This window comes from Hyperolius riggenbachi, chromosome 1 (genome assembly GCF_040937935.1).
Source record: "Hyperolius riggenbachi isolate aHypRig1 chromosome 1, aHypRig1.pri, whole genome shotgun sequence".
NCBI classification, from domain to species: domain Eukaryota; kingdom Metazoa; phylum Chordata; class Amphibia; order Anura; family Hyperoliidae; genus Hyperolius; species Hyperolius riggenbachi.
The window spans coordinates 389,120,565-389,137,038 of record NC_090646.1 but is presented as its reverse complement, the minus strand read 5'-3'; the positions used below and the strand labels follow the sequence as shown (position 1 = coordinate 389,137,038).

Sequence of the window (16,474 nt, the reverse complement as noted above, 5' to 3'; positions counted from 1 at the left end):
GCTGTAATCTTTTAGGCTGTAATTCTTAGGGATACCTTACTAATAACAAGGCAAATAATTTTGGTATTAATACACCATTATAGCTACTTTTTCCAGTGCAATACAGTGCAATACTTTTTTTTGCAGTTCTGCTGCATAATTCAATTCAATTTTTGCAGGAAATAATAATGCAAACAACCAAAACACAAAAATTCATACTTTTTTCATGAACAAATAATGCAAATAAAAAAACATGCAGAATTACTCCTATATACAATACAGATTTTTTTGGATGCTAAAAAAAAATGAAAAAAATTAGTACACATCCCTGGTATGATAAATTTTGAAGCAGGGGACTGCACATAGTCCAACATCGCAGTCAGGACAGTGGTACCTGGTCTCCCTGCGGATTTTTTTGCCACTGTCATCTGTTTTTGAGCAGCACACCACACACATCCTTGTGGGTGCAGCCTTTTTTGCAGTTGGTGGGACATGCTCCACAAAGTGGCGGCCAGTGAGGCGCTCCGGGTTGACCACCCCAACAGCACGGCGTCCAGGTCTCCTCACAGCCACTGATGGCATGTGATGTTTCATCAGGATAGACTCCACCACTCTCCAGATAAAGTCTGCGTGATGCCCAGGGTGGTCGCTGTATTTCTGGAACAAAACGTAACTGTTCCATAGGCACTGCTCCAAGAGATGGCGGAAGATTTTTTTATAATATTTCTTCTGCTGCTTTCTCATAGCCGGGTAAAATGTTGTCTCTTGGTCTGCCTTGTCAACGCCTCCCATCGTGTGATTATAATCCATAACAACCTGTGGCTTTGGGATATCTTTGCCACCTCTTGTGTGTACTACAGTAGTTGAGGCGTTATGGACGGTACTCATGAGACAGACATCTTTTTTGTCTCTCCAACGCAAGGCCATCATCTTGCCTTTTTGCCAGGCAACAATCTCCCCAGGCCTGAGTTTTTTAGAGGCAAAAGATGACGGCAAGTTGCGACGATTAGGCCTTACAGTTCCGTAACAGTCGGTCTTGTTCTGTACAAGAAGTTCACACAATTCTGGTGATGTATAAAAATTATCAGTAGTTACGCAGTAACCCTGGTCCAGCAACGGCTCCATAAGTGTTAGAACGGATGATGTCGCCATGCCGTAGTTGCTGAAGGTCTGGCTGAAACGGGTACCCTTGCCTGTATACAATACAGAGTTCCATATATAGCCGGAAGATGATTCGCAAAGTCTATAAGACTTTAGGCCAAATCGTGCCCTTTTTGAGGCTATATATTGGATCCAGCTTAGTCTCCCTTTATACGCCATCAAGCTCTCATCCACGCTGATATCCCTTTCTGGCACATAGGTCTCTCGGAAGTTCCTTTGGATGAGCTGGTAAACATCCCATATTTTTCGGAGTTTTGGGGCAGGATGAGAACTTTCATCATACTCCTCATTATTCGCGAAGTGTAAAAACTTCATTATTAGCGAAAACCTGCATTCAGACATGACTGTGCCAAAAAACGGAGTGGCAAGTAAGCGGTTGGTGCTCCAGTACCATTTCTGGACTGGTTTACCCACCACTCCTTGAAGGATGATCAGTCCCAGAAACAACCACAATTCATCTGAGGTTACTGGTTCCCACTTACGGTTTCGCGACAGCCTCAGATGTGGAGTCGCCAACTGCTGCTCCGCGTATGTGTTGGTCTCCATGACAATTTTATCAATGACATCATCGGTCAGGAATAACGCCAAGAACGCCAAGGGGTCGTCGCGGTCCACGTCCACTTTCAATCCTGCCGCGCCAATGAAGGGAAATCTTGGCGGCGCTGCCTGAGGTGTGCTGCAGTCAAGAGGGCACCAAGTGCGCACATTGCTGATATCAAGCAGCGAGTCGTCACTGTCAGTGTCACTGTCAGATGAGGAACTTTTCCAGCTTTCGCTGTCACTCTCATCAAGCTGTTCCGAATCACTGTCGCTGTTTTCAAGCTGCTGTAAAACAGCTTTTTGGGTACACAGACGCTTGGACGTCATGGTGGATGCTGTGAAAATCGCACTGGCAGAAGGACAATCTCACTGGACAAACTTCCACAGATAACTCTGAGGTAAGTATGTATCTATTTATGTGTGCTAATTTATTCAAAGCTTTATTGACACATTGTACTTGTTTGTGACATGTGCTGTGTGTGTAACTTTATTTTTTTTGTGTGCTGTAACTTTATTTGAATGTTTCTCACAATGTAGCTTTTACATTTTTTTTTTCACTGTAACTTTATTTTTTTTGGTGGGGTAAACACTTCCCCCCCCTTTCAATCCAATCCTCCGCCCCCCCCCCCCCCCCCCGACGATCATCACGCTGCACACACCACTGATGATACGCCGGAGGGGACAGAGTAGGTGAAGCGCTGCTCATTACAGCAGCAGGGGGCAGGACAGGGGGTAGAACTTGGGCAGAGGAGAGGAGGGGGAAGCGCTGCTCATCACAGCAGCAGGAGGGGCAGAACCTGGGAGGGGACACGCTGGGCTGGACATGGGAGGGGGAAGCGCTGCTCATCACTGCAGCAGAAGCGGCAGAACGTGGAGGGGACATGCTGGGATGTGCCCGCACATCGGGCTGGACATGGGAGGGAGGCAGAACTTGGGCAGAGGAGAGGAGGGGGAAGCGCTGCTCATCACTGCAGCAGAAGCGGCAGAACGTGGAGGGGACATGCTGGGATGTGCCCGCACATCGGGCTGGACATGGGAGGGAGGCAGAACTTGGGGAAAGGAGAGGAGGGGGAAGCGCTGCTTATCACAGCAGCAGGCGGGACAGAACGTGGGAGGGGACACGCCAGGAAGCTCCGCACATCGGGCCGGACATGAGAGGCTGATCTAGTCCTGGAGCGCACCGCAGAAGCCCAGGATCTCTGCGCAGAGTGCGCAGACTGCAAAATGTGAGTCACCACGACCCAGGCTCGGGATCAACGATAATAGCAGCTTTTCTTTACCCCGAGCCTGGGTCGGGAAAACCGGCAGGGGGGTTAAATGAAACCCAAAGTGAGAGGGATATGGAAGCTCAGGCTGCCATATTTATTTCTTTTAGGAAATACCAGTTGCCTGACAGTCCTGTTGATCTTCTAGCATCAGTCACCTCAAAAAACAAGCATGTTGCTTATATAATCAGAAGAGTCAGAGCTCCTGATCTGCTGCATACTTGTTCAGGGTCTATGGCGAAAAGGTATAAGCAGGACTACCAGGCAACTTGCATGGTTTAAAAGGAGATAAATATGGCAGCCCCATATCCTTCTCAGCTCGGATTCCTTTTAAGTCGAACTAAAATCAAAATATTTATTTTAGATTTGACCAGAGCCGTGAGAGGTAGTGTCCTCCTGTCCTGCTCAAAAGATTTACTGTTCTAAATGTCAAAAACACCAACAATGCCAAAAGTAAAGGTCAATCCAAAAATGTAAACATAACAAAAACAGAGGTTACATCTTCCCATGGTGACACTTCATATCATGAGATAACAAAAGTAAAGGTCAATCCAACATTGGCAACAGAACAAGAACAGAGATCTTACCATGGTGGCACTTAGAACAGATCATGAGAGATTAACAACATGTAATTGTTTGTGCCAGGTTATGATGAAGAAATGTAAGCATGCTGAGAGTTTTAGGGCTCATTCTTGACCGCCAAGGAGACAGGATGTATCCGCTGGTCGTAAATATTCTCTTTGAAGGCACGCTTGTTGTAGGTATGCAGATATACTTTCTTACCACATTTGCCACATTTCTTCGCTATGCATTTTCCACCAAGAAAGAGGGTCAGCTTCACTGCTGATAGTAAGAAGAGACATGTACATGGTCACCTCAGACAGCACCTTTTCATGAATGTTGTCATTTCGTGAGTTTGTTCTGCCAGGATGATGTGATTCATTGTAGCAACCTAGAAACACCCTTTTTAGTGGTGGTGGTGGTGATGGTGCTACTGCTTCCCGTTTCATCTGCTCCTTCATTTGCATGACTTTTTGCTTGAGTCTGTTCTAGTGACATTGCTATTGCACGATTCTCAGCTTCTTTTAAATGTGTCTCAACTGTGTCATCCAGGTGTATACGAAAGCTTCTTTTAAATTGGGCATCTATGAAGCAGGAGATATGCAGCAGCCGTGCATTGGCTCTGTGTATCTCTCTTCTAGCAAGTCTCCCATCATTATAGTCTTCATCTGTGAGGTAAGTTTGTTGTCTTCAGTTCGCTCCCTAAGGTTTTTGTTGCCAATGTGCTCAAGTATTGGTGCGAGTGAGGAAAGTGTGACCCATTTCTAAGAGGCAAGGGCATCAGTGAGCTCATGGAGTGGTTGAAGAATCTTGTTCACATTCTCAAGAGTGGCAATGTTACTGTCTTTTGTCATTATGCGCCATGTACCCCGGTAAATAGCCAGTACTGTGCAGACAGCCTGTTGCTGTTCCAGGAACCTGGAGATCATCTCAAATGTAGATCCCGCCCGTACTAGGGTATGCTCGGGAAGTTCCAGGTCTGCCTGTTTATCTTTTAAATCTCTTTTCTTTTTCCAGCTTCTAGAAAATCCCTGAATTAAGTGTCGGCATGCTCTGACAGCTGATTCTACCCTGTGGATTTTCAAGACTTTGCTAATGGACAAATTGAAATTGTGTACAAAACATGTAAGCCAAATACAAGGGAACTTTAAAAAAGGCCTTCTTCATATTTGTTCTGTTGTCTGTAGTAATTCCGCACAGGCTTTATTTTGGAATTTTCCAATCCTGGAGAGTGTTGTCAAACATTTCAGAGATGTGTCTCCAAGCAATGACATTTCAGCTGCCAATCTGAAGAGAAGTAGTGGACCATAAAATGAATGAATGGTTCCCCTCCTCCACTACTACTAGTCCACAGATCTAAAGTAACTGCATACCACATAGCTTCCTTCAGCTGTTTTTCAGGAATCAGGAATTCTTTATTTCGCCAAGCATGACTAGGTCATGCTCGGAATTGGTTTTGGCACAGTACATATAGCTCAAGAAGAGACAATGTTAGGTAGCATAGAGCAGCAGAACAGAGTTAACACTACACTTAAATACAAAGAGGACAAGCAATTACATTTACATTATATCACACTTAACATTACATTAGCAGCAATTTTGCATCACCTGTGACAGTACTGAAAAAGTCCTAGAATGGCCTATTATCAATTAGTTTTTGTGTCAGTTAGATTTGTGTGCTGATGGGAGTATGTGGAGGGAGTTAAGGAGGCTGACGGCCGAGGGAAAGAAAGAGTTACTGTGTCTGGCTGTCCTTGTGGAGATGGCCCGAAGTCTCTGTCCTAGTGGGAGCTGGCAGAAGTAGCGATGGCTTGGGTGAGTAGGATCGTTAGCGATCCTCAGCGCCCTCGATCTCAGCCTTCTCCTGTGTAGGAGGTCGAGTGAGAGGAGAGGTCTTCCAATGACCCTCTCCGCTGCCCTGATGACCCTCTGAAGTGTGAGCCTGTCGCTGGCTGTGACGCCCGTGTACCAGACCAGGATGGAAGAGCAGACGATCGATTCAACACTGGCTCTAACTTCTTTGTACATGTGAGGTATTTCTTTACTGGAAAAGTATGTTCTTGATGTCACCTTGCACATTTGGATGGCCTTTTTCATCAGGTGGAGAAAGCCAGGTTTCTCCACTTCATGACAATGAAGTATGCTATAGCACATTTCAAATCTTTGGCTTGTTTAGAGGTGGGATCCAATTTTATTCCCTTTACAAATAACTGCATGACACTTGGTTGAGCTTCAGTTGTCTTCTTAGCTTCACGGTAAAGAAACACAATTACTAATATATTACATTTATGCTTACAATAAGGCCTCATTCACTCACTATATGCATTGCCGTGCAAATTTTTGTAAGGCGTATACCGTATGGTGAGCGATGCGCAAAAACATCAGAAGTGCATAGACAGTGATACTGCATTTTCTGAAGTCTGAAGTTTCAGGCTTGGCAAGAATGACCTAAAATCTGCATGTTGACAAACCTCCATTAACCACTTAAGGACCGGCAGATTTTTCTATGATCTGTGCTGCGTGGGCTCTTCAGCCCCCAGCACAGATCAGGTGGCAGGCAGGGCGATCAGACTTCCCCCCTTTTTTTCCCACTAGGCGGATGTCCTGTTGGGGGGTCTGATCGCCGCCGGCTGGTTGTGACTAGCGGAGGGGGGGGGCGCCTCAAAGCCCCCCATCTGCAGCGATATTCCCCCTCCCTCTCCTTCCCTCCCTCCCCTTCTCCATATAGGCGGTAGAGGACAGCGATCCATCCTGTACCGCCTCAGATAAGCTTCAGCCTATCAGATGGCGGCGATCCACGGCCAATCAGAGGCCGGGGATTGACGATCTCCTTTACGGCGCTGCTGTGACAGCAGCGCCGTAACATGTAAACACTGGGGATTACGTCCCCGGGTGTTTACATTTAGCCTGCGAGCCGTGATCGGAGGCTCGCAGGCTGTTCACGGAGCCCCCCGCCGTGAACTGACAGGGAGCGGCCGTTTCCATGGAAACCCAGGTGCGACCAGCCGCGCGCGGATAGGCGTTGGCTGGTCGTTAAGTGGTTAAAACTTACTGTATCCAGATCTGGCTGCGAACCCATTGGAACAGTACAAACAAGTCTTGAATTCCTAAGATCACAAAAGAAATTTGTGGCCCGACCTAACAGAGGACCAATGTCCATGACCCTTGTTTTCACCTTGAAAGGATATGTCCTGAGGTTTCTTTGAGGAACTCTAGAATGCTCCTGGACTTCGGAAAATAAAATTGCATTGAAAAACATAGCATCGATGGAATGATCAAGGAAAGAGGACATTCTAGCATCCCAGAAAACAAGATTCCCAACAATTTGAATAAAAATATTCATCCAGCTTTCCATATCCTGGTAATTGTTACATGTATGTTTTGATAAGAAATAAAAAATATAAAAAATAAATAAATAAATTCGGGGACATGGGGCAGAATTGCTAGCGGATTAACTGGCCAAGGGCATGACCTTGATGGCTTTGGAGCACTTCCACTGGCTAAGTTTGGTATTGCAACAACCTATTGTACTTATTGTAACTGAATGCACATGCACAACACCTACCTCAACCCTAAACACCTTGCTGCGCCAAGACCTGCAACGTAATATGCAACACACGTGAGCACCACCCGCTAGATCCCCATGCCAAGGAGTCCAACGGAGAGCACCAGGATGCCCACATCCATCCATCTTTGCCAGCCATCATATTTGAGCAGGTACCTGACCTTGACACTGTGGCCTAAGACAAACCATAAAAATTTAGCCTATTTTACCATTGTACATTCCATGATGATGAAAAACTGTTAAAGAAACTTGAAAAATAAAAATCTGTATTGACTCTTTCTCAATAAAAAATGCATGTGGCTAGCTATTAAAACCACAATGTACGGAGACACAGGGACATTGGAATTCTATGCAAATTTAACTTACAGAAAAGCTTACAGCAACATATTTTGATAATGCACTGCATTGCAATGCTTAGGTAACAATGCTAGGCAGAGCTTTCAACATAAAGGCCCAAATGAAATTAACTTTTTCTCCTGAGGTTTCTCCTAGGTGATGCTTTTAAACTTATCACTAAAATGTCTTTTAAGCCACCAGCAAGCTAGAAAAAGCTTAAAATAATTTTGATAGTACTTTTTCATCTACTTTTTGGTACTTTTTCATTTGCAAAGTGATGAAAAGTTACTTTAAATAGAAGATGGAAAATTACCTCCTAGGAGAAAAATCAGGAGAAAATGTGAATTGCATATGGGCAAAAGTGTTTATAGTATGAAACCTGAAGGTGATGAACCTATTATATAACATATAAATGCAAATTAATAGAGTCTGCACATTAAAGGTAGCCATACATCTAGCGGTTCTGATTCAATCGACAAAGCAATCGACTTTATTAAGAAATCGACTTCAGTGTGGTTGTTGAAAGTCGATCGACTACAGGCGATATCCTATGCGATTCACCTTCACTAATTGTTCTGAATGATGTTGTGTCTCCATGCTCGGAATGCAAAAATCGATTCACAGTAGATCGAATGAAATTGAACAGTAGCTGATTCCTGTGCGATCGACCGATATCTTGCAACCTGCTCGATCGACTAAGCTGGTTGATTTGACATATCAGTCACTTTTCATTGATTGGACAAACTGGGATTCCTTCTCAATTCTATAAAATTATCGAATCAAATGGTCAGTCGTGCAGCCAAATCGCTATGTATGACATCATACGTCTAGCGATTTAGCTGTACAATTGACCATGTGGGCCACTAGTAGATTGACTTTTCATCAACCACACTGAAGTCAATTCCTAAATAACGTTGATCACTTTGTTGATTGAATCAGAATCGCTATACAGTATATATGGCTACCACTCTTTTGTATAATGATCTAGGTGATAAACAGAATGGAAAACAACAATGTAAATTAATACAAAACTGAACGTAAGCCTAGTACACACAAGCCAAACTGTTAGCAAAATTTTGTCTAGTCATTCCAATCCACTTACCAATGGATCAGAAATGCTAGCACAACAAACTGCTGTGTATGTGTTTTTCAACCAAGTTTTAGTGGGTTCCAGTCACATTGCATTGGTCATTCATTCCCACAAACAAATGGTCCAGTCAATATTTAACAGCAAGTCCATTAGCTCATTGATATATAAGTAGATCATTTACTGGTTGCTACAGATCAGTCTGCAAAGTAATCCATTCCAGATCAACAGATACAGCAATCACTTTGAACATATCATTCATTGATCAGGAGTGAACATTGATTCATTTGTACCGGGCTTTATAAAACCACAGTAACAAAATGGAGATAAACATGTATAATTACTTTTGCAATGTATTAATGTGTTCTGAAAATACTTAAGAATATACATATAAAATAATGTATACCCTAAGGAAAGTTATTAAATGGTGTGAACTTTGGGGGAGGGAGGCAGTGAGTATGTACTTACCTTTGTTGGGCTGCCCCAGCCCAACTTCTATATGGGTTCTTCCATCTTGATTCTCCCTGTGCTGCAGTACTGCAACTCAAATTAGCCGCGATGCATGCTGGGAGATGTAGCTCATTAACCATTTCTGCCGCCCGGACGTGAAGCTCACGCCCAGGCGGCTGCTCTGCTGCTGTGCCGCGCTTCGGCGCGCCCCCGTGTTTTCCCCCAGTAGCCCTGGGATCAGTGAACAGGAACATGGTTCCCGATCACCGATCCGTGTCCCCAGCAGAAAAACCGAAGTGCTCTTACAAGAGGCTTCAGTCTTTCTGCCCGTAAAATTTTCCGCGGCCCCCTTGTGCTTCCGGTTAGCGAGAAGCACAAGAAGGGAAAAAAACCTCAAGGTGGCCATCTTGTGGTCAAATAGTAAAACTACATCTACATATTTTTTACATTACAATTTACACATATAATAACATTAAAAATTAAGATATAAACAAAGAGTCTTTCACGCGCTAAACTTCAATTATTTAAATCTCTTTTTATTGAATAAAATTCCTCAATGAGTTCTCCAAACTATATATTGCACACTATTTCAACCTACACCATACTCTCATCCACACTCTAGAAGGGCCCTTCTAAAAAAGCATATGGATCCAAAATTCTTTAAAAAAGATCAAGTGTATCAAAAATCATATCAAAAATATCCAAAAATTGATAAAAGACCGATAATATCAATAAAATATTGCAAAAGACTCAAAGAGGCCAACAAATGATGAGGGATAATAGGTCTACTTCCTCACATGGGGAATATTCCTCACTACCATTCTCAAGATGTTTCCTCCAAAGATGTCCTATATATATGTAGAGAGTCTCTATCACAGCATCTTCTATCTTATCTTCCAGCCCAAGTTGCTCGCTTTAATAAATGTAGAAAGAGTATCCCACACTCACGGTTTGATCTGCTCTTATCCTCAGGTCTTGTTCCACACCTTCAATCGTGCATCACTGCCGCGGGACCGGGAACGTCTGATTCCAGACTCCTCTCTTACTGTTAATCACGCTGGTCTCCAAGCGCCGAACAGAACAATATACTCAAAAAGAATGAGGGACATCCGCTCTCTAAACACTATAAGGAACATCATGGGGGTATTCTAAGGGGTACTATATTTTTTCGACTTGAGATTGTGGAGCGTAGTGGGAGAGGAGGAGATTATATAAAGAGAATGTCACAGAGTGAATCAAGGTGGATTTTTCAGTTAGACACTATTATTCCAAATGGTTTAAATAGTGAAATGGAACTCTTTGCTTTCTTTTGAAGTTAGGAAGGTAGACACCTTAGGTTAGAGTGTATAATGTAGAACATACCCTGTTAATACAGATATAGGGGTAGGTGTTGAGGGGTGAGTAGTACATGTATAGCAATGGGGCTGCCCAAAATGTGCATGGATGTAAGCCTGTGTGCTCTTATGCAGAATTAAGATCTGTACTTGCAATGGGGTGTTGTGCGTGTATGTGATATAGTTCTATGTATATATATTTTAATTTTTATTATTATTTTTTATTCTTTATTTTTATTTTTATCACTCCCTTTTTTTATAGTGTATCTTATTTTTTTGTATTTTTTTATATTTTTTGTATTTTTATTACATTTTTTTATTACCCAATATGTTGGAAGCACCATATCAGAAAACCTAATGGAATTTTGGATAATATATCCTGAAATAGGATTGTCCAGCCCACTATGACCCATGACCCCAGGAATCAGGGGGTTGGATGATTTGCGAGTTGATATATAGGCAGCAGGGACGATCGGGACCTTAGACTTACAAAACCCTCCTGAGGAAGGCCACCGTGAAGTGGCTGAAATGCATTGAGGTTTTTCCCTTTTAAAACGTATACTCTAATTTTGGAGAGAACGCTGCAACTAGGAATATCCGCATACGCGCGCAGTGGTATCCTGAGACTAAGTTCCAGCAGACTCTATGGTGGTGACGTCACCCGAATATATCCAACGAGAGTGAGTAGCGACTGGAAGCGCTGCGAGCGTACCACCGTGTTTGTCACACGGAAGTGACGTAGGCGGCGCTTGGAGACGAGCGTGATTAACAGTAAGAGAGGAGTCTGGAATCAGACGGTCCCGGTCCCGCGGCAGTGATGCACGATTGAAGGTGTGGAACAAGACCTGAGGATAAGAGCAGATCAAACTGTGAGTGTGGGATACTCTTTCTCCATTTATTAAAACGAGCAACTTGGGCTGGAAGATAAGATAGAAGAGGCTGTGATAGAGACTCTCTACATATATATATAGGACATCTTTGGAGGAAACATCTTGAGAATGGTAGTGAGGAATATTCCCCATGTGAGGAAGTAGACCTATTATCCCTCATCATTTGTTGGCCTCTTTGAGTCTTTTGCAATATTTTATTGATATTATCGGTCTTTTATCAATTTTTGGATATTTTTGATATGATTTTTGATACACTTGATCTTTTTTAAAGAATTTTGGATCCATTTGCTTTTTTAGAAGGGCCCTTCTAGAGTGTGGATGAGAGTATGGTGTAGGTTGAAATAGTGTGCAATATATAGTTTGGAGAACTCATTGAGGAATTTTATGCAATAAAAAGAGATTTAAATAATTGAAGTTTAGCACGTGAAAGACTCTTTCTTTATATCTTGATTACTTTATGAGGTTTTAAGGGGACCCCTCAGTCCTACACGCTGCTTATAGGAATAGACGATCCCCTTCAGCGCCTGGTAAAATCTGTATAACATTAAAAATTAACTGTTTATTTCCCACACCAAAATATTACCCAAATTACATTTTAATGGATAAAAAAATTACAATAAAAAAAAAACAAAAAAAAAAACATAAATAGTTACCTAAGGGTCTGAACTTTTTAAATATGCATTTGAAGGGGGTATACTACGAACATTTTTTAAATTATAAGCTTGTAAATAGTGATGGTTTTTATTACCCAATATGTTGGAAGCACCATATCAGAAAACCTAATGGAATTTTGGATAATATATCCTGAAATAGGATTGTCCAGCCCACTATGACCCATGACCCCAGGAATCAGGGGGTTGGATGATTTGCGAGTTGATATATAGGCAGCAGGGACGATCGGGACCTTAGACTTACAAAACCCTCCTGAGGAAGGCCACCGTGAAGTGGCTGAAATGCATTGAGGTTTTTGCCTTTTAAAACGTATACTCTAATTTTGGAGAGAACGCTGCAACTAGGAATATCCGCATACGCGCGCAGCGGTATCCTGAGACTAAGTTCCAGCAGACTCTATGGTGGTGACGTCACCCGAATATATCCAACGAGAGTGAGTAGCGACTGGAAGCGCTGCGAGCGTACCACTGTGTTTGTCACACGGAAGTGACGTAGGCGGCGCTTGAAGACCAGCATGATTAACAGTAAGAGAGGAGTCTGGAATCAGACGGTCCCGGTCCCGCGGCAGTGATGCACGATTGAAGGTGTGGAACAAGACCTGAGGATAAGAGCAGATCAAACCGTGAGTGTGGGATACTCTTTCTCCATTTATTAAAACGAGCAACTTGGGCTGGAAGATAAGATAGAAGAGGCTGTGATAGAGACTCTCTACATATATATATAGGACATCTTTGGAGGAAACATCTTGAGAATGGTAGTGAGGAATATTCCCCATGTGAGGAAGTAGACCTATTATCCCTCATCATTTGTTGGCCTCTTTGAGTCTTTTGCAATATTTTATTGATATTATCGGTCTTTTATCAAGACCTAAGGGTCTGAACTTTTTAAATATGCATTTGAAGGGGGTATACTACGAACATTTTTTAAATTATAAGCTTGTAAATAGTGATGGATGCAAAACGGAAAAAATGCACCTTTATTTCCAAATAAAATATTGGCGCCATACATTGTAATAGGGACAAAATTTAAATGGTGTCATAACTGAGAAAAACGGGCAAATAAAATACATAGGTTTTAATTAAGGTAGCATGGATTATTTTAAAGCTATAATGGCCGAAAACTGAGAAATAATGATTTTTTCTTATTAATCCTGTTAAAGAGGAACTGTTAGGTTATAAGGTCTCAGAGAAAAAAAATGTGCGGGCATGCCGCGATGTCACTCCTGTATAAATCGTCGGTTGTTACGATAAAAAATGTCATTTAAATACATCATATAGGAGACACACCCAGTGATATTTGAGAGGTGAAATTACGTTTATTGGATTTACAGAAAGTGCACAATAATTGTTTAAATAAAATTAGGCAGGTGCATAAATTTGGACACTGTTGTCATTTTATTAATTCCAAAACCTTTAGAACTAATTATTGGAACTCAAATTGGCTTGGTAAGCTCAGTGACCCATGATCTACATACACAAGTGAATCCAATTATGAGAAAGAGTATTTAAAGAGACACTGAAGCGAAAAAAAAACTATGATATTATGATTTGTATGTGTGGTACAGCTAAGAAATAAAACATTAAGATCAGATACATCAGTCTAATTGTTTCCAGTACAGGAAGAGTTAAGAAACTCCAGTTGTTATCTCTATACAAAAAAGCCAATATCTCTACGACTTTCAAAGTCATGGAGAGGGCTGTTTTCTGACTTTTATTATCTCAACTGTTAGTTAACTATTTACTTTTCCTCTGGCAGAGGAGAGGGCATTAGTTCACAGACTGCTCTGAAAGAATCATTTTGAATGCTGAGTGTTGTGTAATCTGCAATATTATAGAATGATGCAATGTTAGAAAAAACACTATATACCTGAAAATAAAAATATGAGAATATTTTCTTTGCTGCTAATCTTCTAGTAAATATCCGTACTACACAACCAATTCATTATATCATATATTTTTTTTTTCGCCTCAGTGTCTCTTTAAGGGGGTCAATTGTAAGTTTCCTTCCTCTTTTAATTTTCTCTGAAGAGTAGCAGCATGGGGGCCTCAAAACAACTCTCAAATGACCTGAAGACACAGATTGTACACCATCAAGGTTTAGTGGAAGGATACAGAAAGCCGTCTCAGAGATTTAAGAAAGGATTAAGATGGTCCCAGGCTACATTTTATGCTGTATTTGTTCTAGTAAAGGAACAGTATTGTGCCAAAAATTAGTATAATTTAAAAGTGCTAATTAAGCATTTTGGCAAAATGAACGTCCTATTTGCATGTTTATAAACTTAAGTTTTGCAGAAAGTGGGCAATTGATGGACAACTAGCATACTGATGCGTTTATACAGTTTACTAAACATTTTGTAAAATTTCCATAGTGTTTTAAATTTTATAAATATAATGTTGATATCAAAATAATAAAAAGCTTGTTTTATATAGGTCAGGCGTTGAAACCAAACAATAAATTAAAAACGTAGAAAAACACTTTTGTAAATGTCATTAGTAAACTTCGGTAACCAGTAAGATAGTTTAATTTGTTTTGGATCTCTCCCAGCTAATTTGAGCTCCTTGATCTTTTCTCTTGAGCTTTCTGAACACCTCCACCTGCCCCAATGTCCCTCCTGTATGTGATACCCAGAACTTTACTCCATATTCCAAATGTGGCCTAATAAGAGAGCTTGAAGGACCACTATTGTGAAAAAAGTAGGCAGTTAAAATCTGACAGAACCGACAGGTTTTCGGCTAGTCCATTTCATTATGGAGGATTCTCAGGGTTTTCTTTCTTTTCAACAGCATTTCCTGAACAGCAGTTGTATGCAGTTGTATGCAGTTGTGTCCGCTTTTCAGTTACACATCAATGTTACAGATGCTGAAAAGCAGACAGAAGCGGACACAACTGGGTACAACTGCGTTAGTGGGCTCAGGCCCGAACTGACAAAATAGTGTGCAAGTGATTAGGGAGGCTGGCTAAAATATTACTATTTTGGCAGTTAAACTGCTGTTCAGGAAATGCTGTTGAAAACAAAGAAAACCCCGAGAATCCCCTATGAGAAGATGGACTGGCCCAAAACCTGTCGGTTCTGTCAGATTTTAACTGCCTACTTTTTTTCGCGACAGTGGTCCTTTAACAGTAGCAGGGCTATAATAGCACGCCAAGTGTCGTGGCCATTTACCCAGATAAAATCAACTTTTATAAACTGATTTTAAATCATAAAAAAGCAGTGGGGAGCAGAAAAAAACAGGACAGAGAGAGTAGTATTCTGGTAGTATTTGGGGGAAATTTACTGAGCATTCACTAGGTATCCCCATTGCAATTGATTTATCCTTAACAGGCTGGCAAAGAGATTTACTGCCATTATAATGGCAAACTGGGTCATCTGTGGACAGCATTTTGGGAACAGAGGACACTGGACCAGATAAAAGCGTAAGCCCCTAAGAAAATTTAGCCTGCTAAAAATCACTTCAGGTTTCCTTTACGTGATCTAGAAAACATGGATTTTTTTTAAAAAAAAAGTCTCTGTTATTAAATTGAAAAGCATTTAGGTGACGGTTGCAAACATTTGCAGCTAGATAGCAGACACTTTAAATAAAATATTCCATATCAGGTTTTTTAGTTAGGTTCTCCAGTGCTCTCTACTGTTCTCCAACTTCAGTACATCAACCTCATTGTTCTATTGAAATAAATTTATACTTTTGACAGCATTGTACAAACTTTCAAAGCAATATTTAGCTAAGTATGGTCGGTAATGCAAGCTTTCTAAAGTCCTAAATGACATCCTCCCTGCTGTGAACCTTTTTCATGAATATCCTTGAAAGAAAAATCTAAATCACAGTGACGGTTTTCTAATGCCGTCTAACAGAACCAATATAGCATGCAATGTATACTCCATTTTTGAATGTGTATTCCAGTTTCTTCTTTGCTCTTTTTGCAGTTGCCAGACATTGTACAGATGGTTTCAGAGTTATGCATATACAGCCTGGTGCCAAGTCCCATTGATGCTCTCTGTATTCTCACAATCTTTTTTGCCCCCTTGTTTCATTTGTCGAAGTGCTGTTAAAGAAACGTTCCAATATGCTCCTAGTGCTTATTGTGCATTCAGATATGTTTGTTTGCATAAAAAAAATAAACAAGATGGCTCGTGGAGTAGACAGAGCATTCACACTTGAGCTCCCACTGAAGGAAGAACGGGGTCTATAGCAGCAGCTCAAACGGTAGGCCGCATTCAGCATGGATGTCACAGTGTCTGGAGACCTTAGAGATTATGCAGTTATGCATAACTTTTACAAATTTTATCATCTCATGTTTACTTTAAAGAGGAACTCCAGTGAAAATAATGTAGTAAAAAAAAGTGCTTCATTTTTTACCATAATTATGTATAAATGATTTAGTCAGTGTTTGCTCATTGTAAAATCTTTCCTCTCCCCGATTTACATTCTGACATTTATTACATGGTGACATTTTTACTGTGGGCAGGTTATGTAGCTGCTCCTAGCTGTTTTGGCTGTTAGAGACAGCTGTAAACAGCTAATTCCTGTCTGTGAACATTGTTACATTGTGGCAGTTTGCCCAGAGTACCGCGGTACTCAGAGCTTCTTGTGGGAGGGGTTTCAGCACAAAATCAGTCATACAGCGCCCCCTGATGG

At 41.5% G+C, this 16,474-nt stretch overlaps 1 protein-coding gene across 1 annotated transcript; it reads right to left on the bottom strand.

Moving 5' to 3' along the window:
- Positions 1 to 294: 294 nt before the first annotated feature.
- Positions 295 to 2,007, bottom strand: LOC137520864 (piggyBac transposable element-derived protein 4-like). The gene has a single exon (XM_068239405.1). The coding sequence runs from the start codon at positions 2,005 to 2,007 to the stop codon at positions 295 to 297; it is 1,713 nt and encodes a 570-aa protein (XP_068095506.1).
- Positions 2,008 to 16,474: the final 14,467 nt, after the last annotated feature.

What these genes read in the sequence shown, in the direction of transcription:
- LOC137520864 (XM_068239405.1), bottom strand. Translation starts at nt 2,007, where the DNA reads ATGACGTCCAAGCGTCTGTGTACCCAAAAAGCTGTTTTACAGCAGCTT.